Source organism: Pollicipes pollicipes, unplaced genomic scaffold (genome assembly GCF_011947565.3).
Source record: "Pollicipes pollicipes isolate AB1234 unplaced genomic scaffold, Ppol_2.1 Scaffold_4219;HRSCAF=4965_pilon_pilon_pilon, whole genome shotgun sequence".
Classification (NCBI taxonomy): domain Eukaryota; kingdom Metazoa; phylum Arthropoda; class Thecostraca; order Pollicipedomorpha; family Pollicipedidae; genus Pollicipes; species Pollicipes pollicipes.
The window spans coordinates 10,361,890-10,388,075 of record NW_023596448.1 but is presented as its reverse complement, the minus strand read 5'-3'; the positions used below and the strand labels follow the sequence as shown (position 1 = coordinate 10,388,075).

The 26,186-nt window shown below is 59.0% G+C and overlaps 1 protein-coding gene across 1 annotated transcript; it reads right to left on the bottom strand.

Moving 5' to 3' along the window:
* Positions 1–26,186, bottom strand: LOC119095796 (transmembrane channel-like protein 6). The gene is made up of 22 exons (XM_037218652.1): positions 26,000–26,186; positions 25,429–25,543; positions 24,819–24,908; positions 24,106–24,253; positions 23,515–23,661; positions 23,063–23,133; positions 22,073–22,100; positions 21,391–21,539; positions 20,419–20,454; positions 18,010–18,109; positions 16,240–16,391; positions 15,698–15,827; positions 14,882–14,991; positions 13,874–14,033; positions 13,073–13,203; positions 12,462–12,539; positions 11,897–12,019; positions 10,126–10,256; positions 8,686–8,793; positions 6,633–6,767; positions 5,568–5,637; positions 1–725 (listed from the first exon to the last, which is right to left on the bottom strand). Exons 1-22 carry the CDS (start codon positions 26,184–26,186, stop codon positions 710–712), a joined length of 2,415 nt encoding a protein of 804 aa, XP_037074547.1. The 3' UTR covers positions 1–709.

The following is a 26,186-nucleotide window of genomic DNA, read 5'->3' as shown; positions in this document are numbered from 1 at the left end:
AGGAAAAGAGAACAAAATCGATAGAAAACGATGACGACATGGATTCGGTACAACAACCACCTGAACGGGAGCTCCCCGCAACAAAGCAGGACTCCTATAAGACAATACAGGAGTTAGGTGGTAATGTGCACGTGACGCAGAATGGCACATGAATGCGGCAGACACAGCACAGCGAGCTCGAAACGAAACATCAAATCACGGCCATGACATCCCGAGCAATACTGTGAAACAGAAAACTGGCAACCGTTCAACGCAACACGAGATGAGCGAACCGAACTGAACAACCACTGAAAGTCCATGGCGCGCACAGCATGCATGTAATGACGCATGCCTCTACGAATGGAAGCGTTTGTACAGTAAAATTCAGTGCACCACATTGATGTGTGAGAAGCCCTCCACTAGTCGTCCTTGCCTTCGACGCACGCCGCTCAGCACACTTTGATGATATTAACTGAGCATTCGAACGTTTGACTACTGCCGGATGTTTCACGCTGAAAACGTCATCGCAGACGGCCAACCGTGCGATCAGCCCGCAACGTCACACTAAACAGGCATCGTACTTGAAAATCGCTCGGGTACTGGAACGCCAGATTTTGTCTGCAGGCATTGTGAGGACCTCGGATGGCCGCTGACGGTGTTCGAAGTCAGCTGATGCGGCTCGCGTCAGCATGTTTACTTCTTGCTGGGGTGCCCGTGGCGAGACCAGTACTTAGCCGCTGATATTGCTGGAAAAGACCACCCCGGTTAGCGACAGGGCCAGACGGAGGCGTTGCCATGGTTAAAAGCATCGCAAACTTGCTACTGAGCAGTGACGCCGCCGATGGGGGAGGGAGCTCCACGGAGCTTTGCCCCTCCCCCGCATCAGGTTCGAGCACAGTTTTTCATCACGACACTTCTAAAGATAATTCCGGGATTTGGCGATCACCAACACTATTTTGGTCTTAAATCGCACAGACACTGCCGCGGGCAGAGACATACAGAGCCTAACATCCGTAATTCGGTACCAAGGCTTGTATAGGCAAGGTATATAGTCTTGTGAACATGCGCGGCGTGCAGCTGAAACAAATATTGAGACAGCAGGGACAACCAGCATCGATAGCTCATTGATACGCTAGGTACTGTACCTATCAGCGTTTGTGGAGCCTGTTAGTCTGTTCGCAGTGTGAAGGCTCTGTCAGTGGGGTCGGGACTCCCTCGGTAAAGGTTAGCCCCATCGGAAATTACGGTGGCACGCCCCTTAAATCTTGTCCCAAATTCTGGCTCCGCCACTGTTTCTGAGGAATAATTTGAACGTCAAGGTGCTAGAAGCACGCGCACAAGGCAGACGCCTTCATAAGCGGAGAGGTCGTATCATGAGGCGTGTCATGACTGCCGTCACCGCGCGACAGACGGCCACAGCTGGAGGCGTGTCATGACTGCCGTCACCGCGCGGCGGGCGGCCGCAGCTGGAGGCGTGTCATGACTGCCGTCACCGCGCGACAGACGGCCACAGCTGGAGGCGTGTCATGACTGCCGTCACCGCGCGACAGACGGCCGCAGCTGGAGGCGTGTCATGACTGCCGTCACCGCGCGACGGGCGGCCGCAGCTGGAGGCGTGTCATGACTGCCGTCACCGCGCGGCGGGCGGCCGCAGCTGGAGGCGTGTCATGACTGCCGTCACCCGCGCGACAGACGGCCGCAGCTGGAGGCGTGTCATGACTGCCGTCACCGCGCGGCGGGCGGCCGCAGCTGGAGGCGTGTCATGACTGCCGTCACCGCGCGGCGGGCGGCCGCAGCTGGAGGCGTGTCATGACTGCCGTCACCGCGCGACAGACGGCCGCAGCTGGAGGCGTGTCATGACTGCCGTCACCGCGCGGCGGGCGGCCGCAGCTGGAGGCGTGTCATGACTGCCGTCACCGCGCGGCGGGCGGCCGCAGCTGGAGGCGTGTCATGACTGCCGTCACCGCGCGACGGGCGGCTGCAGCTGGAGGCGCGGCCGCAGCTGGAGGCGTGTCATGACTGCCGTCACCGCGCGACGGGCCGCCGTATTTGGAGGCGTGTCATGACCGTGTCGGCACCTCGGACGCGCCCAGAATATCCGCACTGCTCTATGGGCACACCAATCAGCGGCGCGGGCCGTCGCAAACGGCTCATCGCCATGCACCAGCACAGCAATCTCCAACGCTCACATGATCTATACGCATTCCTCGAGCGCCGCCTCCCCCCCACGCGGATGCGCCGATGGGCGCGCCCATCCTCGCCGGCCAGCATGCACCCGTCTCGCCGCCGCGCCCCGCCGGGAGACAATCCATTGGCCGCACCCATCTGAAATTCGGCGTCGCCACCGCGGGCAGCGAGGTGGCCGGCAATTTCAATATGTTATTATGGGTTCGCGTATTCGGACATCATTGGTGACGTGTTCCTGTCAAAACTCCGCCGTCTTCATTTCTGACTAATATGCATTTCTTGGCCATTTACCACCGTAGGTAGTCATTTAGCTGTTCTGGGCGCAAAATGACCACAGTAGTCGGCGCGCCCTAAAACCCCATTCAACAACAACACCGAGTACTGAGAACTAAGAACACCGCGCCGATGCCAACACCGACGGGGACACCGAGGGCGACACCGAGGACGCTGGCCGATGGCATGTCCATCGCAAAGCGACACGCCATCAAGTGTAGACACGGCCGAACAGACGCCAGCTCAGCCGGACAGACGCCAGCTCAGTCGTGCAGACGCCAGCTCAGCTGGACAGACGCCAGCTCAGCTGAACAGACGCCAGCTCAGCTGGACAGACGCCAGCTCAGCCGGACAGACGCCAGCTCAGCCGGACAGACGCCAGCTCAGCTGGACAGACGCCAGCTCAGCCGGACAGACGCCGGCTCAGTCGTGCAGAAGCCAGCTCAGCCGGACAGACGCCAGCTCAGTCGTGCAGACGCCAGCTCAGCTGGACAGACGCCAGCTCAGTCGGGCAGACGCCAGCTCAGCTGAACAGACGGCAGCTCATCCGGACAGACGCCAGCTCAGCCGGACAGACGCCAGCTCAGCCGGACAGACGCCAGCTCAGTCGTGCAGACGCCAGCTCAGCCGGACAGACGCCAGCTCAGCCGGACAGACGCCAGCTCAGCTGGACAGACGCCAGCTCAGCCGGACAGACGCCAGCTCAGCCGGACAGACGCCAGCCTCAGCTGGACAGGCGCCAGCTCAGCTGGACAGACCCGCTAGCCGGAAGACGCCAGCTCAGCCGGACAGACGCCAGCTCAGCTGGACAGACGCCAGCTCAGCCGGACAGACGCCAGCTCAGTCGTGCAGACGCCAGCTCAGCCGGACAGACGCCAGCTCAGTCGTGCAGACGCCAGCTAGCTGGACAGACGCCAGCTCAGTCGGGCATACGCCCAGCTCAGCTGAACAGACCTGCAAGCTCAGCCGGACAGACGCCAGCTCAGCCGACAGACGCCAGCTCAGTCGTGCAGATCGCCAGCTCAGCCGGACAGAACGCCCAGCTCAGTCGTGCAAACGCCCCAGCTCAATCGGGACAGACGCCAGCTCAGCCGGACAGACGCCAGCTCAGCCGGACAGAACGCCAGCTCAGCTGGTACAGACGCCAGCTCAGCGGGACAGACGCAGCTCAGCCGGACAGACGCCAGCGCATCCGGACAGACCGCCAGCCAGCCGGAACAGACGCCAGCTCAGCTGGACAGACGCCAGCTCAGCCTGGACAGAGCCAGCTCAGCTGGACAGACGCCATCAGGGACAGGACGCAGCTCAGCCGGACAGACGCCAGCTCAGCCGGACAGACGCCAGCTCAGCCGGACAGACGCCAGCTCAGCCGGACAGACGCCAGCTCAGCTGGACAGACGCCAGCTCAGCCGGACAGACGCCAGCTCACGGGTGCACCACGACCACGGCCAGACTATAAGCCGGCTACCATGCTGGTGCGCTCTGACGTCTGTAGTGAGCAGCTGGGGACCTGACGCTAACAGCGCAGCCGCGAGGGCTTCGACAGAAGCATGCAACAGGGGCACCACCGTTAGGGTGCCTCTGACGGCCACCCTGTGTGGGAGGACGCCACCGTTAGGGCACCTCTGACGGCCACCCTGTGTCGGAGGACGCCACCGTCGGCCCAGCAGCGCAGCGAGACAGCGGTAAGCTACGACTTCGCTGCGTAGTCCCGGGCCGAGTCCCGCAGTCCCAGCGCAGGCTCGGGCGCAGCGAAGCGGGGCAACAGCACGGTCAACGGTTCGCAACGGCCATCACGTGTGTCTGACGCAAGCGCCGAATGCATGCCCCAACTGCAGGCCTCGGCTGCCGCATGCTCCCATTGCATGCCTCGGCTGCCGCATGCCCCGACTGCAGGCCTCGGCTGCCGCATGCCCCGACTGCAGGCCTCGGCTGCCGCATGCTCCCACCGCACGCCTCGGCTGCTGCATGCCCCGACTGCAGGCCTAGGCTGCCGCATGCCCCGACTGCAGGCCTCGACTGCACGTCTACGGGACGGCGCGCCCCAGTGTTGGCCCAGACGCGGCGGCTCCCTAGCCTGTGGACTTGGTGGGCCGGGACTGGAGGAGGCAGTGTGAAAGCCCACAGTTGTGGTGGGGTGGGACCGGGGGAGGCAGTGTGAAAGCCCGCAGTTTTGGTGGGGTGGGACCGGGGGAGGCGGGGCGAAAGCCCACAGCTTTGGTGGAATGCGACCTCACCCTCGGTGCCCGTCTCCATGCCCGTCCCGTTGGTCTTACACGGCGCCTCATATAAAATAATGTCGTCGGTCATAGGTGAACACTTGGTACGCCCCAGTGAGTGTGTCCTGGGGACATGAGGCCTGAGCATAAAACTGCCACACATCTATCTGCAAGGACACTCGAACAGTACCTTGTCTCGGATTCGACCAGGCCGAAATGAGACTGTTTCGCGACAGATCGCTGTACGCCGCACGTAAAGGTAGTTGGGTGACTGTACTTTGCCTGAAGCGATAAATTATATTATGATGGCGTCAGGTACGTGCGCGCATTGGGCGCGTTTGTACTGGCACATTACTGTCGTTCTCAACGATCACCCCACTTTAAAAACGTGTTGGATGTACGTGACGCTTTGCATAGCAACCGACTGGGACTAGGAACCTCACGCCTATGCGAACAGTCTCAGACACGAGGAAATAGCACGAGTATGCAAACTTCCCAGCAACGGCAATGACGACACGTTAGATGCACCGGAAAGCAGTCTAGGAGCCAATGAAAGCGAGGCGCGAGTGCACTAGCGGGACAGGATAACCAAAGAAGCTGTAAGCGGAGCAGAATCAGCCACAGAGCACTATCCTCGGAGATCATGCGAGAAGAACGGTGCATCGGCAGTTCTGGCGTGAGGGGGCAAGGGAGGGGGAACGGTACATGCCCCCTTCCCCAAGACGGCAAAAAGCAGAGCGGTTCTTTTGCGTGTTTTCGACTATCTGCTACAGCATTTGGACCGTGCCCAAGATTCGACGCTGGGTCCGCCCTCACACAGGCACGAGCCGGGCCGGGCCAGGAGCAGTGCCGGGGAGGCTGGGACCAAACCGGAAGACCCCAGAGGGGGAGGGGGAGGGTGGCACTCACGAGTCCGACTCCGAAGCCTCGTCAGAAGACTCTCGGACGAAGTCCTGGAATTGTGACCAAAGCGAGCTCCCTGCAACAGCGGCGGGAGGGGCGTGATTGGCGCGGCAGTACCCCGGCCATGAGAAGCGGTCAGTGAACGCTTCGTCACCATCATGGGCAAAGCTCCCACATGTTTTGGCGCCCGAGACCAATTTATAAGCTTCAGCACGGGTTATTGCTTTTTCAAAACGCCTCTTCCCAACGACTTCAAAATAGAACTATGCTCGGTGAACGTTCAGGGCCACATGTGTAAGTGGTGATAACTCATGGGCCTGACCCAGGCGGAGGGGAACGAGAAGAGGGAGCTCAAGGTAATGCTGCTGGCGAGCATATTTTAAGCAAGGCGATTCGACCGCTTTTAGAACTCTGCGTAGACCAGGGAGAATTTATGCAAGCCTGCATCAATCGGGGCGCTGGAGCACACTCTGCCACTCGCCAATCACCGCTGCAGCGCGGATGTGTTGGCCAATCACAGACCGTGAGCTGACGTGTCGGCCAATTGCAAGCAGGTGATTTTTCCCCGTGATTGGTCATCGCGACTTTTTCCACGTGCGAGGGATGGTGCAGCCGCCCTGTCGTGCGCCGTTTCGTCCCGGTAGGAAACGGAGGAAAAGGACTTCTCCGTAAGAGCGCAGACAAGAAGCAAGCGACGACAGAGATGGGGAGAAAATCGTCAGATCGCGGTCAGCAAAAAGAGGACGCAAGAAGCGAAGGGTACATCTTTCTAGCCGCGGTCCGTGAGCTGCTGACGCCGCCGCTACGTCAACAGTGCTGATTGGCGGCTACAGTTGGCTGATGATGACAGACGATCGCCCAGCCGTTTATTTTCCGGCGCCACCGGTGCCGAGCAGACACGGCTCGAGCGACGCTACGCAGGCAAGTCAGACAGCGACAACCGAACAAACAAGGCCGCGGTCCCAGCGCGGGAGATAGTCACCCGGCGCCGACACCGCAGCATGCCGCGCTCACGCCAGCCATGCTTCTCTCCTCCCCACAAACCGGGGGCGTCACCCTCGGCTCACTCACTGGCGGCCTTGCCCTGCTGGCGTGTCCTGAGCTTGAGCTGGGGTCGCCTGACCGAGTGGCTGGTACGGCCGGGGCTGACCCCCATGCGCTTCCTGCCGGTGCCGGTCGCACGCCTAGCCTCGGCCAGCAGCGCCTCTGGAGCCGGCACGGACCGGTCAGCGGACACGAGCGCAGCCGGAGGTCGGCGAACACGGGCACAGCCGGAGGTCAGCGAACACGGGCACAGCCGGAGGTCAGCGAACACGGGCACAGCCGGAGGTCGGCGAACACGGGCACAGCCGGAGGTCAGCGAACACGGGCACAGCCGGAGGGCAGCTAACACGGGCACAGCCGGAGGGCAGCGAACACGGGCACAGCCGGAGGGCAGCGGAAACGGGCGCGGCAGGAGGGCAGGGGTGCGCACTGCCGTCTTCATCAGGCACCGGCCGCCGACACGGCTGGGTCCGGCGTCACTCAGAGGATGTACTTTCGGGGGACAGTAATGCCACGATATCACGTCTTATGACATCAATTTAAAACAAATGCTCTTTGAAAGAAGAAAGACCTGTCAAAGCTTTTCAACAGCCGTAAGTGTGAAACAAGGAAATCATGCACCTAGTTTTGTCACAATGCTACACAAAACTGGACGAAAAAACGGAAATATGACAGCTGACGTCAGGCGTCTTCTGGGCCCTTTAGCTCTTGTTCACAATGCGCTGATCCTCAAACCAGGTGTGCGTGTGCGCGTGAGGTGTGCGCGCCGTTGCGCGGCAGGCATTGCCGGAAGGTCAGAGCGTTTTGCGGGGGCGTGGGATTGGGATATAGAAGACCTTGTCCACCCGCGCACCGTGCTCGTGGAATACATCAGTGAAACTGTAGTGAAAGGCATACATATTGTTCGCTTTGCCACTGAAGGCATTGCCGCGGGGAGGAGAGAGTTTTTCAACACGCTGCTGCGTCTCCTTGGACTTTTTGCAGCGTCCCAGAATGGCCCCGGCTAGTGTTAACGAATATGCAAGTTTAGTGGACATCAAACAACACTAAATAAAGCGCATATATACACACACACGTCAATATAAACATATATATATATATATATATATATATATATATATATATATGTATATATGAGAATATATTCAGCTCAAAAGGTACATCGTCAGTAAGCATAACTTCTGCTGTTTTGTTGAAAAATGGCGGTTTGTTAAGGGCAGGAGATGGCAAGCACGGACACCGCATAACGGTGGGTAACCAGTTATTGGGAGGACAGGTTTAGTTTACGCCAAAAATGTTTTCATTCTCCAGTTATTTGCAATGAAAGTCAGAAATGGTTATTATTGGTGTTTGTGCTCATGCTACTATATAAAGTAAATAACCCAACTCTAAAAATGTTCAGTTTAATCATAAGAGCCTGTATCCTGAATTGGCTGGGAAGACAGATTGCCGACCCGAAAAGGGCTGTTGGGAGAAGGCCTAGGCCATGGGCCATGGCCTAGGCCAAGGCCATGTTTTTCGACTTCTGCTAGGACCACTGGGCTGAGTAGTGAAGGGACACCGGGCGGAGGTCACTCAGACGTCAGCGGAGCGAGTGTTGGCCCACCGTAAGGGGTGTCGGTCACGGAACGTGGGCTCGGTGTTGCTCACACAAGGACACGAACACGAGGATACCGACCTGAACACAGACACAAGGGCGACGACCTGAACACAGACACTGACCCGACCCTGAACTCGGACACAAGTACACCGACCGAACTCAGACACCAGGACACCGAATGATATCAGACACAAGGATACCGACCAGAACACAGGGACACAAGGAACGCCCAGAACACAGACACAAGGACACCGACCTGAAACTCAGACCAAGGACACCGACCTGACACAGCCACAAGGACACCGACCTGAACTCCACACAAGGACACCAACTCTGAACACGACACAACGGCACCCGACCTGAACTCCGACACGAGGACACCGACCTTGAAACTCAGCCACAAGGACATCAATCTGAACACCAGGCAGGAGGAGCCCCACGACCGCCGCGCCGGCTCGGTCAGTCGGCGGCGCTGCTCACCGGGCGGCAGAGACTCGCGCCTGTCGCCAGCCACCTCCCCCGGCTCCAGCAGCACGCGCAGCTCCTCCTCCGGCTCCTCCTGCTGGCCCTTCCTCATTTCGTCCAGTCCTGGCGGCCGAGGGAGGGTGGGGGGCAGCAGCTGCGGGGCGGTTCACGGTTCGCTGAACCATCAGCGGCAGGCTCGAGAACCTCCCGTCTCTCGGCACATTGCCGGGACGGCTCGAGAACCTCTCGTCTATGGGCATATTGCCGAGCCGGCTCGAGAACCTCCCGTCTCTCGGCACACTGCCGGGCCGGCTCGAGAACCTCCCGTCTCTCGGCATATCGCCGGGCCGGCTCGAGAACCTCCCGTCTCTCGGCACACTGCCGGGCTGGCTCGAGAACCTCCCGTCTCTCGGCACATTGCCGGGCCGGCTCGAGAACCTCCCGTCTCTCGGCACATTGCCGGGCTGGCTCGAGAACCTCCCGTCTCTCGGCACATTGCCGGGCCGGCTCGAGAACCTCCCGTCTCTCGGCACATTGCCGGGCCGGCTCGAGAATCTTCCGTCTCTCGGTACATTGCCGGGCCGACCCGAGAACCTCCCGTCTCTCGGCATATCGCCGGGCCGGCTCGAGAACCTCCCGTCTCTCGGCACACTGCCGGGCTGGCTCGAGAACCTCCCGTCTCTCGGCATATCGCCGGGCCGGCTCGAGAACCTCCCGTCTCTCGGCACATTGCCGGGCGAATGTGTTCCAAAATTGTCGCGTGCTGCGAACCATGTCGGACAGTTTAGCCTCAGCGCAGTGGTAGTTAGGCTCTGGCATTATGCTGATCCTTACATAGCGCTGATTCGATCCGAACATTGTGTACTGCGCTTGACCACATAGGGGCATCGTGGTGTTCAAGGAAATCAGTGATTTAGCAATAATTACCGGCACACGCGCCAAAGCACCGTCGTTGAAACATGGATCCTGCTAAAACGTTTCTGCGGATTGAAAACAGATCGCTGATCACCAACATACAGTTTGTAAACAGACCGCTCAAGACAAGCGGTAAAGGTTAAAATCGCTCCGAAACCTGAGCGAGGCAGACCCTTATAGAAATTGACTCCGTCTCGCCAGGTGATACCTTCTGGCCATTAGTGTCTGTCCCCTTACTGATAAAAAAACAATACTAAATTTAACGTCATCGTGCAGGATACCATCGTTGTCCATGTTTCCACAGCAAAATCGTTTTATCGTTGAAAAATGGGAAACTGACTTAGCACAAAAAAGTTGCAGTCTGTGCGGGCGGCTCCTGAGCAATTCGATGCTCATATTTTCTATCTCCCATCCCGGTAGTCAAGTGAGCAGGTTGTTCCACCTTTTAACATACTAACTCATGCATCGCAGCAGAACAACAGAACATCCCCCACACATCGCCGTGGCCATTGGCGGCCAGTCTCGTGACGTCACACTCACTGCTGGCGGCATCGTCGATGAGCTGGAGCAGCACCACCTTGTCCTGTCCCTCCAGCGCGAGCTGACCACGCAGCAGGACGATCATCTCCTCGCGCGCCAGCGCCAGCGAGCGTAGGTAGTAGGCCACCACACTGACGGGCCGGCCAGGGGCGGGCTCAGGCGGCATGTCATGATGATGACGTGACGTGATAACGGCATGAGATGATGATGACATGGCATGATGAAATGGCGTGGTAATGACGGACAGAATGCTAATATCAGACAGAGAGCGGAGAAGCAGCAGGATGTGTCGCGCGTCCCTCTGGCAGAGAGCGGAGGCGGCAGCAGGCTGTGTCACGCATCCCACTGGCAGAGAGCGGGGAAGCAACAGGCTGTGTCGCGCGTCCCTCTGGCAGAGAGCGGGGAGGCAACAGGCTGCGTCGCGCGTCCCTCTGGCAGAGAGCGGAGGCGGCAGCAGGCTGTGTCGCGCATCCCTCTGGCAGAGAGCGGAGAAGCAACAGGCTGTGTCGCGTGTCCCTCTGACAGAGAGCGGAGGCGGCAGCAGGCTGTGTCGCGCGTCCCTCTGGCAGAGAGCGGAGGCGGCAGCAGGCGTGTGTCGCGCATCCTTCTGGCAGAGAGCGGTGAAGCAACAGGCTGTGTCGCGTGTCCCTCTGACAGAGAGCGGAGGGCGGCAGCAGGCTGTGTCGCGCATCCCTCTGGCAGAGAGAGGCGAAGCAACAGGCTGTGTCGCGTGTCCCTCTGAACAGAGAGCGGAGGCGGCAGCAGGCTGTGTCGCGCATCCCTCTGGCAGAGAGCGGGGAAGTGGGTCGCGCGTCCTCTGGCAAAGAGCGGAGGGCGGCAGCAGGCTGTGGTCGCGCGTTCCCTCTGGCAGAGAGCGGGGAAGTGTGTCGCGCGTCCCTCTGGCAGAGAGCGGAGGCGGCAGCAGGCTGTGTCGCGCATCCCTCTGGCAGAGAGCGGAGAAGCAACAGGCTGTGTCGGCGCGTCCCTCTGGCAGAGAGCGGAGGCGGCAGCAGGCTGCGTCGCGCATCCCTCTGGCAGAGAGCGGCGAAGCACAGGCTGTGTCGCGTGTCCCTCTGACAGAGAGCGGAGGCGGCAGCAGGCTGTGTCGCGCGTCCCTCTGGCAGAGAGCGGGGAAGTGTGTCGCGCGTCCCTCTGCACACGTGTGCAGCGAAGACAGGGCTAACGGGCTGCAGACGCAGCGCCATCAAATCGGGCGGCCGGAAGGGGGGTGGGGGGGGGGGAGGGGGAAGCGTATGCGACGCAATTCCAGCACTGTCGAGCACAGGGGCACTATTCGACATTAATGCGCCACTCATCCGATGTCTTTCCCAGCCTGTCACGGCCACAGATTGCCCCACCGCACCACCCCGCACTGGTCCAGCCCCACGCTCCAGCTGCGACCTCACCCAGCCCTGAGCCGCTCCAGCTGCAACCTCATCCGACCCTGAACTGCCTCAGTTTTGACCTCACCCAGTCCTGAGCCGCTTCAGTTATGACCTCACCCAGCCCTGAGCCGCTTCAGCTGTGACCTCACCCAGCCCTGAGCCGCTTCAGCTGTGACCTCACCCAGCCCTGAGCCGCTTCAGTTGTGACCTCACCCAGTCCTGAGCCACTTCAGTTGTGACCCTCACCTAGCCCTGAGCCGCTTCAGTTGTGACCTCACCCAGCCCTGACCCGCTTCAGCTGTGACCTCATCCAGCCCTGAGCCGCTTCAGTGTGACCTCACCCAGCCCTGAACCGCCTCGCAACCTCCTGGACGAACCAACCTGACCTCAGCTGATTCAGCCCGCCCCCTGGCCTGACCTGAACACGAGCATCCAAGACGATCACCACACCGGGTCGGTTGGACCAGACGGCCAGGCCGTACACGAACGTGTGGCCCTCGTCCCGCCACCTGCGGCGCGGAGAGATGCTGCTCAGGACCGCGGTAAAGCCTGCCGGCCCCGCAGGGCCGAGCTGCCTGCGTCCAACCCACAGGGACACCACGCCAAGGGGCCGGAGTATCGCTCAGATGGCGGTAGGGGGACCCCCGCCATGGTGCGCTGCCTGCTGATTAGTCCTAAGGCACGGCTAAGTACAACCCTGAGCTACGGTTCTCCGTACCTGATGTGGCCAAGCTTAGCAACAGACGGATTTGTAATAATCTGTTCTCGGGCATCTTTGGAATCACTTTCTACCATCTGTACCAAGGCTGCGATGGTACTAGATTCGGCACAGCGGTTTTTGAAGCATTGAAAACTCCGCAAAACTAGGCTGTTAGAGCCATTAAAACAAGTCAAAATATGCAACATAATAACGGTTCAGATGCCTTACTAGACCTGCCCATAGCACCGTACTTGTTCAGCGTGTCATTGACGACCACCCACGGCGCCGATCGTCCCTGGAACGGGCCGCACTTCTCCGAAGGATGCACACTAGCGGACGGCACAGACAACTGAGTTACTCCGGACAGACGGCAGATGGCAGGGAGGGCGTACGGCGGCCCCGCGCCGTGGAGAAGCACTTACTTCCGTGGCGGCGGCCAGGGAAGCGCAACAGGCAGAGAAACACTTATGTGCGCACAACATGTACCGCACGCGCTCCAATGGCAGGCGACCGGTCCAGTTCTAAAATTACGAGGACGTAGTTTGACTGAAGTTCGGCACCACACGTTTCCCAGGTTGGCACACTCGGCCGCTATCAACACCCAGCTCCCTCACCTAAACCTCTTATTTCCATGCCGATGACCATACTAGATGATGCCCAATGGCGTTCCGGGATCGGTACCAGCCAACGCAGCGGTACCCTCTCAAAAGAGCTCCGGCACACGAACACGCACTCGGCCCGCCCCTGCCCCCACAGAGCGGGGCCGTCAAGGCTATTTCCTGAAGCAGCTGCCGGGCGGCCGGTGGCCAGCTGAAGCCGTAGATGCTCAGGACGGTTAGCCGTGGTAACGACGACGGCTCACTTGAAGATGATGTAGCCGGTGAAGCAGGCGGCGAGGAAGCAGACGATGAAGGCCACCACCCGGAACACGGTCTGGGTCTGCGAGGCTCGAACGGAGCGGGCCTGGGGCTGGCAGTTGTGCTCCAGCGACCACTGTGACGTCACGGCGCGGGGTCACGCAGGGACACACCGGGGGCAACGCAGAGAGCAAGCCCTAACGTTTGGGGAGGGGAAAGCACGGAACGCCAGAGCGGCGGGGGCGAGCATCGGGCAACGGATACACAGAAACGCTGGGATTTGCCACGGTGCGGGGATGGAGACGAGGCGACGCATGCAGGTATCGCTACTAAAGAGAAAAAAATAACATAACGAATATGAGAGTGATACACTGGAACCGCTTAGAATGAAATCTCCCATAACTTGAATGCAAAATAAAAATATGCAGCGCATCATATTTTGTTTCTTGTGCACATATTTCACACGGAGCAAGTTTTAAAGACCACGCCAGATGAACAACCAAATCTTCAGTCGCACAGCAAGGAAGACCCCAAGGATACAAAACAGCACAGAAAGCACTGCGACAGCATTAATTAAGTCGAAGGCATTTCATATATCCCATGCAGTGCATCGCCTACGTCGTACACTTGCCCCTAATAATACCTTTGTAGAAAATGCAGATAGTCTTGTGCTACAGAAAATATTCCTTTCAAACAGAGAATAAGCGCTACCAATCCCCCCCCCCCCCCCCCCCGCCACACCAGCAGATTTCACGAAAACCTTGGGCCGCCAGCTGCCGGCGGGCTCACCTTCCGAGCGTGCTCACCTTCCGAGCGTAGAAGGTGATGATGAGCTTGAGGGAGCCCATGAGGGAGAGGACGGGGCTGAAGTAGGTGCCCGTCCACACCAGGGTCTGGCCGTAAATCAGGAACATGGTGCTGCGCGGAATGTCAAAGTGCGGCTCTTCCGCCCACATCAGGCCTTTCCTGGAGGACAGGAGCCGGGGGGAGCAGGTCAGAGGCGCATGGTCATGCAGGAGGGAGAGGGGGAGGAGGACGTGGCGAGGATTAGGGGAGGCGTCAGACGTGGTGGTGGAAGAGAGGGCGAGCAAGAAAGGCCGAGGCTTGCACAGGGACTGCTGATGACAACTGTGTATTATTGTTTTGTGTTGCAGTGCTAGTTGTTACAGGAGCCGCCGGCCACGGATCTGCGGGCGCCAGTGCCTCGGCTCGCGGGGGCTAACCAGGCGCCCTGGTGACCAGCCGAGGCCCGGCCCCTTGATGGTGTCAGGAGGCAGACACTGCACCCGACAGCTCCTCCTCAACGTCCGTCACGTGGCCCGTCCGGCTCCAAGCCAGTGTCACGAAAATGTGACGCATGACCGGCCGGCTTTCTCGTGTGGAGTCCTCACGAGGCGTCCGTAGGATCACAGATCCGGGCCCAAGCCATATGTTGGCAGGCTGCCCCGACTGATCCGTGGGGCAGCCTCCCCGCGAGACCCAGGTAAGGCTGGGAAGGTGGGGCCGAGGGGCTGCTTATCCATACACGGAACAAGTCAGGGCCCCTGCGGGAGGCACATTTAATCTGGCCCCTTCCTTTGGCCGGAAGGGTGCTTTACAAGCCTCTCCAACGACCAGCAGGATCAGCGGAGTACACAATCTCCCCACCACGGGAAGGCGGTGCATCACGGGGGGCCAAGCACGCTCGGACCGTTTGAGTAGCTGTTGAGCCGCCCCGTTCGCCAGCTGGTCGACCAGCTGACCGCCGCGGCAAATGGCAACGTTGTTGTGCCGCTGCCCCGCGTCCCGCGCGTGGTGGCGCGCCGCCCACTCACTGGAACGAGAGCTTCCTGACGCCCTCCAGCCCGATCTCGACGACCAGCGTGAAGATGAGGTCCACGAGCATGAGCTGGTACAGCTCCGAGCCCACCTGGTCCTCCCAGCACTGGCCGCAGGGACGGCACGATCAGCCCAGCACACGGCCGGCGCGCTCAAGCCAGCCAACACGGACCAGCGCATCCCCAGCGCTGGCCACCTGACACAAACGTCAGAACTGGGCTGCACAGAGAACAGGCGCCAGATGCCACGAGCGGGCGCCAGGGGTGGCTGATGAGGACTCAACAAACGGTGAGAAGGCTTAGTTGAATGACTATCCGCCATCGTTCACAATATGCTCACAGTTGCAACATCATCTTGCAACTTACCTAAAACAATGCAGTATTCACATCAAGCACTGCCATTGGCTCTGATTTCAAGAAAATTATTTCCAAGCTTAACACAAAGAGACAGCCATGTTTTCGCAAAGCGTCTCTATCACGTGAACATGTTTCGTATCACGCCCATGATATCGCCACATTCATCCCCAGGCCGGAAACTTCTGTGAACATCGCACAGATCCAGCAAGGGTGCAACCGGAAGGCACGCACGTGCGGTCGGCCAAGAGGGGGCAGGATCGGGAGGCACGCGAGTGACCGGAAGTGAGGCCCGTCAGGTTTGGCCGCGGGAGAAGCCGGCCAAGGACAGAGTGATCCTATGTCAAGGAGGCACAGTTGGCCGGGCGCGAAGCGAGACTAGCGACCGGGCACGTTAACCAAGGTGAAGGCGGGGGTGGTCAGCCGGAAAGGGGTCAGCTTAGAGGCCAGTCACGTGACCGGAGGTCGAGCCTCGGCGGACACGTACCCGCTGGCGCAGCCCGGCTCTTGTCGGCAGCCTCCGTGTTGACCTTGTGCACCCAGTAGATGACGATGGTGCCAGAGGATGATGATGGCCATCACCACCATCCTGGCAGCGGTGGCCGGGCGTCAGCCGAGACACGCGGTGGCATCACACGGCATGCAAAAGGCCTAGGTCGGCGCGAGAACGGCTCGCTGAATAACAGCAACATTATAAGCATTTAGGGCCGATCAAACGAACACTGTCACTTGTCAGGCTGCATCCGCAGTCCTGGAGATGCATCCAAATAACCTGACGTCATGGCACGAGCAGGGAGCCTGCATAATAGTAAACGTTCAGTAGTTTGTAGCGCATGCACTCCAGCTACTTCAGCCAATCTCGCGATATGTTTTGCGGGCCACGGGAATTCACTGCTCAACATTCCACATTTCCTGAGGGCAGACCACTGGAAAATGCAACCGTGGTCTGGCTAAGCGGCATGACTCACTGACCAGACCTGACCTGATGAGCCTAGCCTGACCTGATGAGCGTGATAAACATAAGGGCGCGCGCGTGCGTGAAGTTTTCCAGCTGGCCGAGCAGCTGGAAGAGCAGCGGGAACAACGCCATCGAGCTGCTGATCATGAGCGCCGACGCCAACAGAGATATCGTGTTGCCCTCCTGCCCCTCACTCTGTCGGAGGAGAGAGACGGTGCGTGGCCCGACGTCTTGAGGTATAGTTTCAATCGACACAGGCGCGAGTTTGGCATGAGTTAGGGTTGTAAAATTAGCAGTAAAAAGTCACGAAACCTTCACCAACAATCCCTAACAAGCGAGTTCCTTGCACTGGTTTTGTCCATTCTTTCTCAGATTTGGGAAGGAGGGGGGGGGGGGGGGGGGGGGTGGAACCTAAATGGGGTAGATGATGGTGATGGATAGGTAACTACGCCCCTAGAGCGACCGGTTGATGCTGCTATTTTCAGCCAAATGGAGTTCTTGTGAGTGGTCGTGACACTCGATGCAGCACATTTGTTTCACCGCCAAATGCGTCTTGTGATGCTGGCTCCATGATTCCTCGAAAAGAAACAGCTTGGTCTTAAGGCCGCGCTCCTCGGATAGTGTTTGGCAGGCCACACCCAGACCAGACCATTCCCGCTGGGGCGGACTACCAACTGCGGTTAACGATGTTGACGGCTCGTAGCGACGTCACGCGGCGTGCGCTTGGCTCCGGTCGGGTACCAACTAGATCCGCGGAGTCGCACCGCACAGAATAGTGATCGACCGGCGTGCGAGACCTTCCCAGCACCTTGCCGTCACACACACACACAGCGACAGGGAGCCGTGCCGCTGCGAGCCGAGAGAAATTGCGTGCGTCACCCCACGTGTACCAGGCACAACCAGCTACCATCAGTTAGCCATGGATACACCAGTGACCGACTAGCTGGCGGACCAACACGGCAAGCCACCGGACCTGTTGCCTAGCGCGTGTGACATCAGCTCCGTCTCACAGCCAGTGGAAGGTACAGTCGCTTCGAGGCAGCTTACCGTACGGCTTCGGACACACCAAACGCACAGAGCTCCACAGGGAGGGAAATCTATCACGGAGCTCCACAGGGAGGGAAATCTACCATGGAGCTCCACGGGAAGGGGAATCTACCACAGGGCCCCATGGGAGAGAAATCTACCACAGAACTCCATGGGGAGAGAAATCTACCATAGAGCTGCACAGGGAGGGAAATCTGCCACAGGACTCCACAGCGCGGGAAATCTACCACGAGGCTCCACATTGACGGAAGTGTACCACAGAGCTCCACAGGGAGCGAAATCCACCACGGAGCTCCACAGGGAGGAGAATCTACCACAGAGCTTCACAGGAAGGTAAGTCTACCATGGAGCTCCACACGGAGGGAAACCTACCACGGAACTTCACAGGTAGAGAAATCTACCACGGTCATTGGTGGTATATAACGACTTTGCATGACACGATAAGAATTGCTCAGTAGCATGTATATGACTAGCAGGCTACCAGAAAATCCTCCCAGTGCCCGCAACAGTCGGGTGACGGGGTCAGGGTTCACGTACCAAACGCGCGAGCAGCGAGGTCTACCACGTCTCTGACGCCACGATAGCAAGCCACTCACGCGACAACACTGACCAACAACACAGCCTGTAACCTGAACAAGTGCCGGGGTACAGTCTCCGCCTCACGGAGCCCCCTCGCCCAGCTGCCACCAGGCGGTGTCAGTGAACCACCACGAGAGCCGCCAAACAGCCCAACGCCGCCAAACAAAACGGCCGAGGCGTCACGCACCGCATCCATGCTCATGACCAGCCAGGTGAGGGCCGAGATGGCGGCCAGCACGCCCAGCACCAGCAGGTTGCTGGCCGTGCGACCCAGCGCCGTGTAGAGGCTGGCCCGGCGGCGGCGCGCTGCCGCCTCCTCGTCCTCCGGAGTCGCCGCCGCCTCCGCCGCCGCCTCCTTCTTCTTTAGCTTCTTCTGCGGACAGGGTGTGGTTCTTCTTCCTCAGTTTGGAGTGGGGGTGGGCTGTAACCACTCACCCCACTTCTATTTACGAGGAAAGTGAGTCAAATCCGTGAAGAAAACCCGCTCGTTTGCATGTGTTGAAGGTAGGTTGCCTTATTTTTCACGGCTCATCCCCTTCCCTCAACTCATTTTGCGAGACTATGCGCCTGACTGCGGCGGTGAGGTCAGGGGTCTACATCCCTGCCTGCGGCGGTCAGGTCACGAGACTACGCCCCTGTCTGCGGTGGTAAGGTCACGAGACTATGCCCCTGTCTGCGGTGGCCAGGTCAGGGGACTACGTCCCTGCCTGCGGCGGTCAGGTCACAGAACTACGTCCTTGTCTGCGGTGGCCAGGTCAGGGGACGTCGGCGAGGACGCTGTGGTGACGCTGTGTGAGCTCGTGGGCGTCGGGAGTGGATTCGGGACCTACTCGTGGAGCTGGCTACAGTGTCTGCATGCGCCCCGTGAACACACCGCGGGCTTTGAACAGGTGAGAGCAACGAGAAACGTCGGCAAGGGAAGGCCGACACCGCCGCCAGGCATGCTAATACAGGCGAACAATGGAACCAGGACGATCGGAGTCTGGAACCGTCATGTTTTTAGATATGGGGGGTGGGGTGAGGCGGACTTGAGACAGATGACCAGAGATAACCTGGATGTGACCATGATCCCGTCACGCTGTTGTTACTGTTAGGGCTTTGCGAAGCGCTGAGCTGTCTGCACGCTGAGGCTGTGTGGCGACGCCCGCCCCTCCCCTGGCACAGCGGGCAGTCGAACCCCGTACCTCCGACTTCCCAGACGCGCTGATTAACCACTGCACCACTGAGACTGATCTCGTGATCAAAGGCTCGCATCGCGTCAGCCGCGAAAAGCCCCGATTCACGCGCACGCGCCATCCCCGCTACCGTCACGATGATGGTGGTGATGATGGCGATGACAACACCATGATCAACACTGCCACCACCACCACCATTGTTCGCCTGGAGGGAGCAGTGGATGCCGTGTCTCTTGCTCAACGGCAGGGAGCTGTAGGTGCCGTATCAATTGATCTCACCTGGAGGGAGCTGTAGACGCCGTGTCTGTTGAGCTCACCTGGAGGGAGCTGTAGACGCCGTGTCTGTTGAGCTCACCTGGAGGGAGCTGTAGATGCCGTGTCTGTGGGAGGGAGCTGTAGATGCCGTGTCTGTTGAGCTCACCTGGAGGGAGCTGTAGACGCCGTGTCTGTTGAGTTCACCTGGAGGGAGCTGTAGACGCCATGCCTGTTGAGCTCACCTGGAGGGAGCTGTAGATGCCGTGTCTGTGGGAGGGAGCTGTAGATGCCGTGTCGTTGAGCCCACCTGGAGGGAGCTGTGGATCCCATGCCGCTTTAGCTCACCTGAAGGGAGCTGTAGATGCCGTGTCTGTTGAGCTCACCTGGAGGGAGCTGTAGACGCTGTGTCTGTAGAGCTCACCTGGAGGGAGCTGTAGACGCCGTGTCTGTTGAGCTCACCTGGAGGCAGCTGTAGACGCCGTGTCTGTTGAGCTCACCTGGAGGGAGCTGTAGACGCCGTGTCTGTGAGCTCACCTGGAGGCAGCTAGACGCCGTGTCTGTTGAGTCACCTGGAGGGAGCTGTAGACGCCGTGTCTGTTAGTCACCTGGAGGCAGCTGTAGACGCCGTGTCTGTTGAGCTCACCTGGAGGGAGCTGTAGACGCCGTGTCTGTTGAGCTCACCTGGAGGGAGCTGTAGACGCCGTGTCTGTTGAGTTCACCTGGAGGGAGCTGTAGACGCCGTGTCTGTTGAGCTCACCTGGAGGGAGCTGTAGACGCCGTGTCTGTTGAGCTCACCTGGAGGGAGCTGTAGACGCCGTGTCTGTTGAGTCACCTGGAGAGCTGTAGACGCCGTGTCTGTTGAGTCACCTGGAGGGAGCTGTAGACGCCGTGTCTGTAGCTCACCTGGAGGGAGCTGTAGACGCCGTGTCTGTTGAGCTCACCTGGAGGGAGCTGTAGACGCCGTGTCTGTTGAGCTCACCTGGAGGAGCTGTAGACGCCGTGTCTGTTGGGCTCACCTGGAGGGAGCTGTAGACGCCGGTCTGTTGAGTTCACCTGAGGGATCTGTAGATGCCGTTCCGTTTGAGCTCGGCCAGCTGTTGGGAGGTGACCCGGGCGTCCCAGCCAGCCAGTATCAGGTGGCGGTGGTGCCGCTGGTGTCGGTCGACCCATCGATGAAGTTCTTGCGGTAGGAGCGGGCCGTGCTGAAAACAGACGGCGTGGAGCAGCAGCGGCCAGGAGCGGGACGCAGCGGCGCGTCATCACTGAAGGGGATTACCGTGATCATCCTACGTGTGCCGACCAGGGACGTGATCCTTACCGTGTTTACTGGCGTTGTCACCTGTGATCATCTTAAGCGTGATAATCATGACGTGATCCTAAGCGTGCTCACTGAAGTGATCACCGTTGTAACCCTTATCATGATAACAATGGCGTGATCCTAGGAGTGTCCACCGAAGTGATCACCCTGATCATCCTCAGCATGGCAACCATGGCCTTATCCTAAGCGTATTCACCAAAGTGATCACCGTGATCATCCTAAACTTGATAACCGCAGCGTGATCCTAAGCACAGCTTGATACGCCGAGTGCCATCAAATGACACAACACGTGACGTTTAACCAGTACCTCCTGACCTATTGAAGGTCGATACCTCAGCATGGGAACTCTGAACTTGCAATGCCGAAAAACCAGGAGTTCAAGCCTTTTTTGCTTATGTCAAGTGCATCACTTCTCTCTTCTCACACTGTTTCTGATGCAAGCACGAGACAAGCCCCGATACACAGCGGTTGGATCGAAGTATAAGCAATAGAGCACGGCATGGCTTACCCGACCCACCCTAACCTAGAACTGGTTGGCATGACCAAGGCCGACCTAAGGTGGAGTTGCGTTACTCCGACACGTTGAGGCAAACTGAAGGGCCTCGCCCCAGGCCATGTTTTCAAAAGTCAGCTCCTTTTTATCTCAATGAATGACGTTCCACGTGAGGCAGACTTTGAACTCAAACTTCTAAAATGCAAGCAGACGAACAATAAAAGAGCATCACAGTGCCAACAGACAGCCAAAAATTACACGAACCATCACGATATACTCTGGGCTGGTTAACCTTACCGACGGGTGACTGAAGCGCACACTACCCACCTGCTGGCCAGCATGATGAGCTGGAAAGTGATGCATAGGGTGGTGATGTTGAGGTAGGCTGACGGCATGTAGTACGAGCTGCCGCCAGCCATCGGGATGCGGCCGCGGTAGTAGTTGCCGTAGTACATGGGGGTCGTGAGGAACCAGCCCTGCCGCGCAGACGCGAGGCGAGCTGCTGCCATGATCGGGTGACAGTCTCGGGTTACGACACGACATGCCGCGGCGCGTGGCACACACAACGGAACAGCGAGCACTTCCTTATATGGGTTCGACTCCCGCATAAGGCGCCGTAGTTCTCCGACGAGCAGAGAACCTTGACAAGGGCGACAGCTGAAACAAGTGTGGTGCTGCAGAGATCCATGAGAACGGCTCGGCTGACCAGCTGCGGCGGAATACAGCACGGATGGGACCAGCGGGCGACGCGATCGGAGCATACGCAGCACACACGCCGGACAGTGAGTGAGACGAGAACAGGCAGACGCACAGCTGACGAAGGGCGGCGCGGGGGGGGGGGGGGCGGTCTCCGTCTGACCGCGTCTTTCCACCTTCTCACCGGGTTTCCCACCTTCTGACAGCGTTTCTTACCTGGCCGGTGAGCAGGTTTGCCAGGTGAAAACGACGGAGCCGGACGGGCCATGGTGCCCAGACGATGGGACGGCGTTCCCACTGCGACACACCACACCCGGCCGCGCGACACAGTGAGCACCCAGCTGGGGCACGGGGCACGGACTAGGGCAACGAACTAGGGCACTGCACATGACGGCTCGTGTTGACGACACACAAACACTTCATGTCAATACGTAATGAGCCACTTTGAGGATGTGCATGGACCAAATGGATGCGACAACGGCTGGACAACATAGAAGAACACAACGATAGAACTGAGGATCAAGCGCACTGTTCTATTTCGTGCTCGGTCGCAATTCGTTCGCATGCTTGAAATATAATAATTATTCACACCAAGCATAAAAGGGAACGCGTGCATGCATCACTGGCAATGCCGTTGTATTTCACAGTACTGTAGATTTGGGGCTACCGAGATGCTTGAAATAACAGGCTCATGAGTGAAAACTGAAGGCGAGAAATATCTGCGACAAAAAAACAACACCCACCGAGGAGGTTCCAAGAAGAGAAAGAAGATAAATAGCGGGAACAGGATTACATGAACTGCGTCTAAGAGCTAAGAGCTAAGATTTGAAGGTAGAGTTGAAGGAACTGCTCAAGAAAACGAGAACACGCCGAAAAGGAGAGGATAGCAAGACGAAACGTATCATCGGAAAAGATCGAAAGCACGCACACAATGTGAAAAATACAGAAGCTTGACATTCCAAACTCCCACAACAGCAGTCAGAAGATCGCAAACGGACAGAATCAAAGAGCACCACACAAAGACAGATGATAATGCGAACACACAAGTCAAGGAGACAAAGCAAGGCCGAAGTGCAACAGAGCAGGCGACACGAAAAGTCCGGCAGAGCCGCGCGTCCACAGCCGGGGACAGCCTAGCATCTCGCCGCAGCCGGGGACAGCGACCACAGCGGACCATGTGACCACAGACCACAGCTGAGAACAGCGGCCTCGGCCGACCACGTGACTACAGTGAGGACCGTCCGAGAGGCCGGAGCCGGAACCACCGCCCCCGGCAGCGCCCACCGCCGATGACAGCACCCACCGCCGATGGTAGTACCCACCGCCCATGGCGCTGCGTCGAGCCTCGTCCGGGTCGTTGAAGTCCAGCACCAGCTGCGGCAGCACCAGGAACAGCACGCTGCCGGGAGCGGGGTATGTGTCCGCGGCGGCGGCTCAGCTGGGCGGAGGGGTGAGGCGGCTTTGGTACTCTGGGCTCATTACCGCAAGGGTTATATGTATATCTATCTATATGTATATATATATATATATATATATATATATTATATATGTGTGTGTTTATATGTACATATATACTATCTGTAATATACATACACATATATCTTTTGCGGGGGGCCATACCATGCTCACCAAAATACCTAGTCGGTATGGAAAATACGACAGCAGCACTAGCATTGATTACGACGATCTCAGATAACACTTAAGCCAGATCTCGCTCGTCTAAACAGCTGTGCACCCGGGCGCTACTGACCTGACCAGCAGCACCTCCAGGTTCACCACCAGCAGCCAGCGCATGAAGCGGAAATAGAGACCCACGTTCTGGCCAAAGTTGCCCTCGATGCTCTTCAGCTGTTCGTGCCAGATGTGCACCAGGTCGTGGACATCCGCCAGATGCCGCTTCGTCTACGGGGAGACGGACGCCTGGACAGCTGCAGTGTCCAAACACGGCTGACCGCGGCCGCCGTACCTTCAGGTGGCAGCTGCTGGAAACAGCCGGTGTGGCCGTCTGGACAGCTGCAGTGTCCAAACACGGCTGACCGCGGCTGCCGTACCTTCAGGTGGCAGCTGCTGGAAACAGCCGGTGTGGCCGTCTGGACAGCTCCAGTAAAGCATAACGGAAAAACATGATAGAATGAAATAAACATTTGACGAGAACTGACGTGACTGTTTCCACGCTGCCTATGCTATCTTTACCCCTCCCCCTCCCCTCCCCAATGCCCTCCGTCGTGACCATGGTCACATGTAGCCGCTTCGCTCAGCACCCCAGCACAGAGCCCGTCGCCGCGCCATCCCCACGGAGAGCCCGGGTGGCCACCAGAGGGGCCGCGGCGAGCGCCGCCGGCTCACCAGCACCAGACCGCGTCCGAGTCTGTCCGTTAGCACCTGGAGCCGGGTGCGGCTCTGCACGCTGCGCTGGTACTCCAGGTTCTGCTCCAGCCGCTGGCGCACCAGCCGCTTCACCGTCAGACTGACGGTCAGCTCGCGCAGCCGCTTGCTGGGGCGGGGTCAGAGCGGGGTCGCGGCGGGGTCAGGGCGGGGTCATCATGGGTTAGGGCAAGGTCAGGACGCGGTCAGGCGGGATGAGAGCGGGGTCACGGCACGGTCAGGGTGGGGTCACCGCGGGTTAGGGCAAGGTCAGGGCAAGGTCAGAGCGCGGCCAGGGCGGGACCAGAGTGGGGTCACGGCACTGTCAGGGCGGGGCCACTGCGGGTTAGGGCAAGGTCAGGGCGGCATCATCGCGGATCAGGGCGCGATCAGGGCGGAACTGCCGCGGGTCAGGGGAGAGGAACGATACCGACGGCCGGCCGGTCACCTGATCACGTGAGCTGGTTATGGTCTGCCGGTCAGCCGGTTATGTGACGGCCGGTCAGCTGATTACAGCACCATCAAATGCACAGAGTCGTGAGTATTTGATCGTGTGGTTAATAGCTGTATGCAAATAACGATTCTGCACAACCGGGTGACATTGAAACAGTTCATTATGCGTTTTAGTTGACAACACCGCAACATGTGATGAATACGGCACCCTTCTTATGGTTCGTCTGCCGTTCTTTACTCACTTTTTTCGCATCTCAGTTAAAACGGACTTGCCATGCGATTGCAGTTCCATCTCGATGACGTCCACGAGGCTGGACACATCCTTTTCATATCTGAAAATTGACCCCGGCTACGAACCCAGCCACAAATCCAACTCAACACTCAGCCACAACCACGATGAGTCTGAGTCCGCCTGACGAAGCGGAGCGTCCCACCGTGCGAGGTGCGGCATGACAGCTAAACCCGGCATCCAGCTCACGAGGGACCGCATCCCACCTGACGCGCCACCTCCCCGCACCTGAGGAGCGAGGGCGCCCAGCGTCCAGCTCACGAGGGACCCCACCCCACCTGACGCGCCACCTCCCCGCACCTGAGGAGCGAGGGCGCCCAGTGTCCAGCTAACAAGGGACCCCACCCCACCTGACGCGCCACCTCCCCGCACCTGAGGAGCGAGGGCGCCCAGTGTCCAGCTAACAAGGGACCCTACCCCACCTGGCGCGCCACCTCCCCGCACCTGAGGAGCGAGGGCGCCCAGCATCCAGCTCACGAGGGACCGCATCCCACCTGAGGAGCGAGGGCGCCCAGTGCCCAGCTAACAAGGGACATCCCCCCACCCGGCACACCTCCCCGCACCTGAGGAGCGAGGGCGCCGTGTGGACGTGACTGCTAGAAACGGTCACCAGCTCGTCGGGCGCCGACGGGCCGCCGCCGCCGCCCGTCGACGACGTCTTGCCGTACGCCAGCGTCGCTGCCGGGTGGAGGAGGGGAGGCGGCAGGTTACCGGCTCAGTACCGTGGGATGCTACCAGAAACAGAGACAGTACAGCGTTGTTGATAAACGCGCAGAACATGTATTCCAACATGGAAAGTAAAATAGAATTGCACCGTGTTTTAAAACGTGACACCGCCTCGCTAAGCGGAAACTTTCTTTTTGGAATTTGCCGATGGCCACTTCCACGAAGGATTTTTTTTGTGACGGCGAACATGACGAAGCTCTGCCTAGTGACGGGAGTTTTGTGCTCTCTGCCAGTCCTCACGTTCTGAATGAGCTTTGAGACGTTCTAAACGGCTGACACGAACTCGGTGGCATTTACTACGCGGCCGTTCTGCAAACGTGCCTTCGAACTCAAATGTGCACTGTTCCACGTCCCGAGAAACATCTGCTGCCCTAAAAACACAAACGTCTTATTCTCACGGCAGCACACCTATTTTGCTGGCGGAGAGCGCCATTTTGGACGGCATCTGCTTCATCATGGCGCGCGCAAAGCCGCAGTTCTCCAGATTGGGCTGCTGCTGGCCCTTGCAGCGTGGCCAGAGTTGCCAGACTATCGATCCGCCTGTGGACGTCAGCAGACCCTCACGCCACGTCACATCAGCCGTCACGTCAGCCAT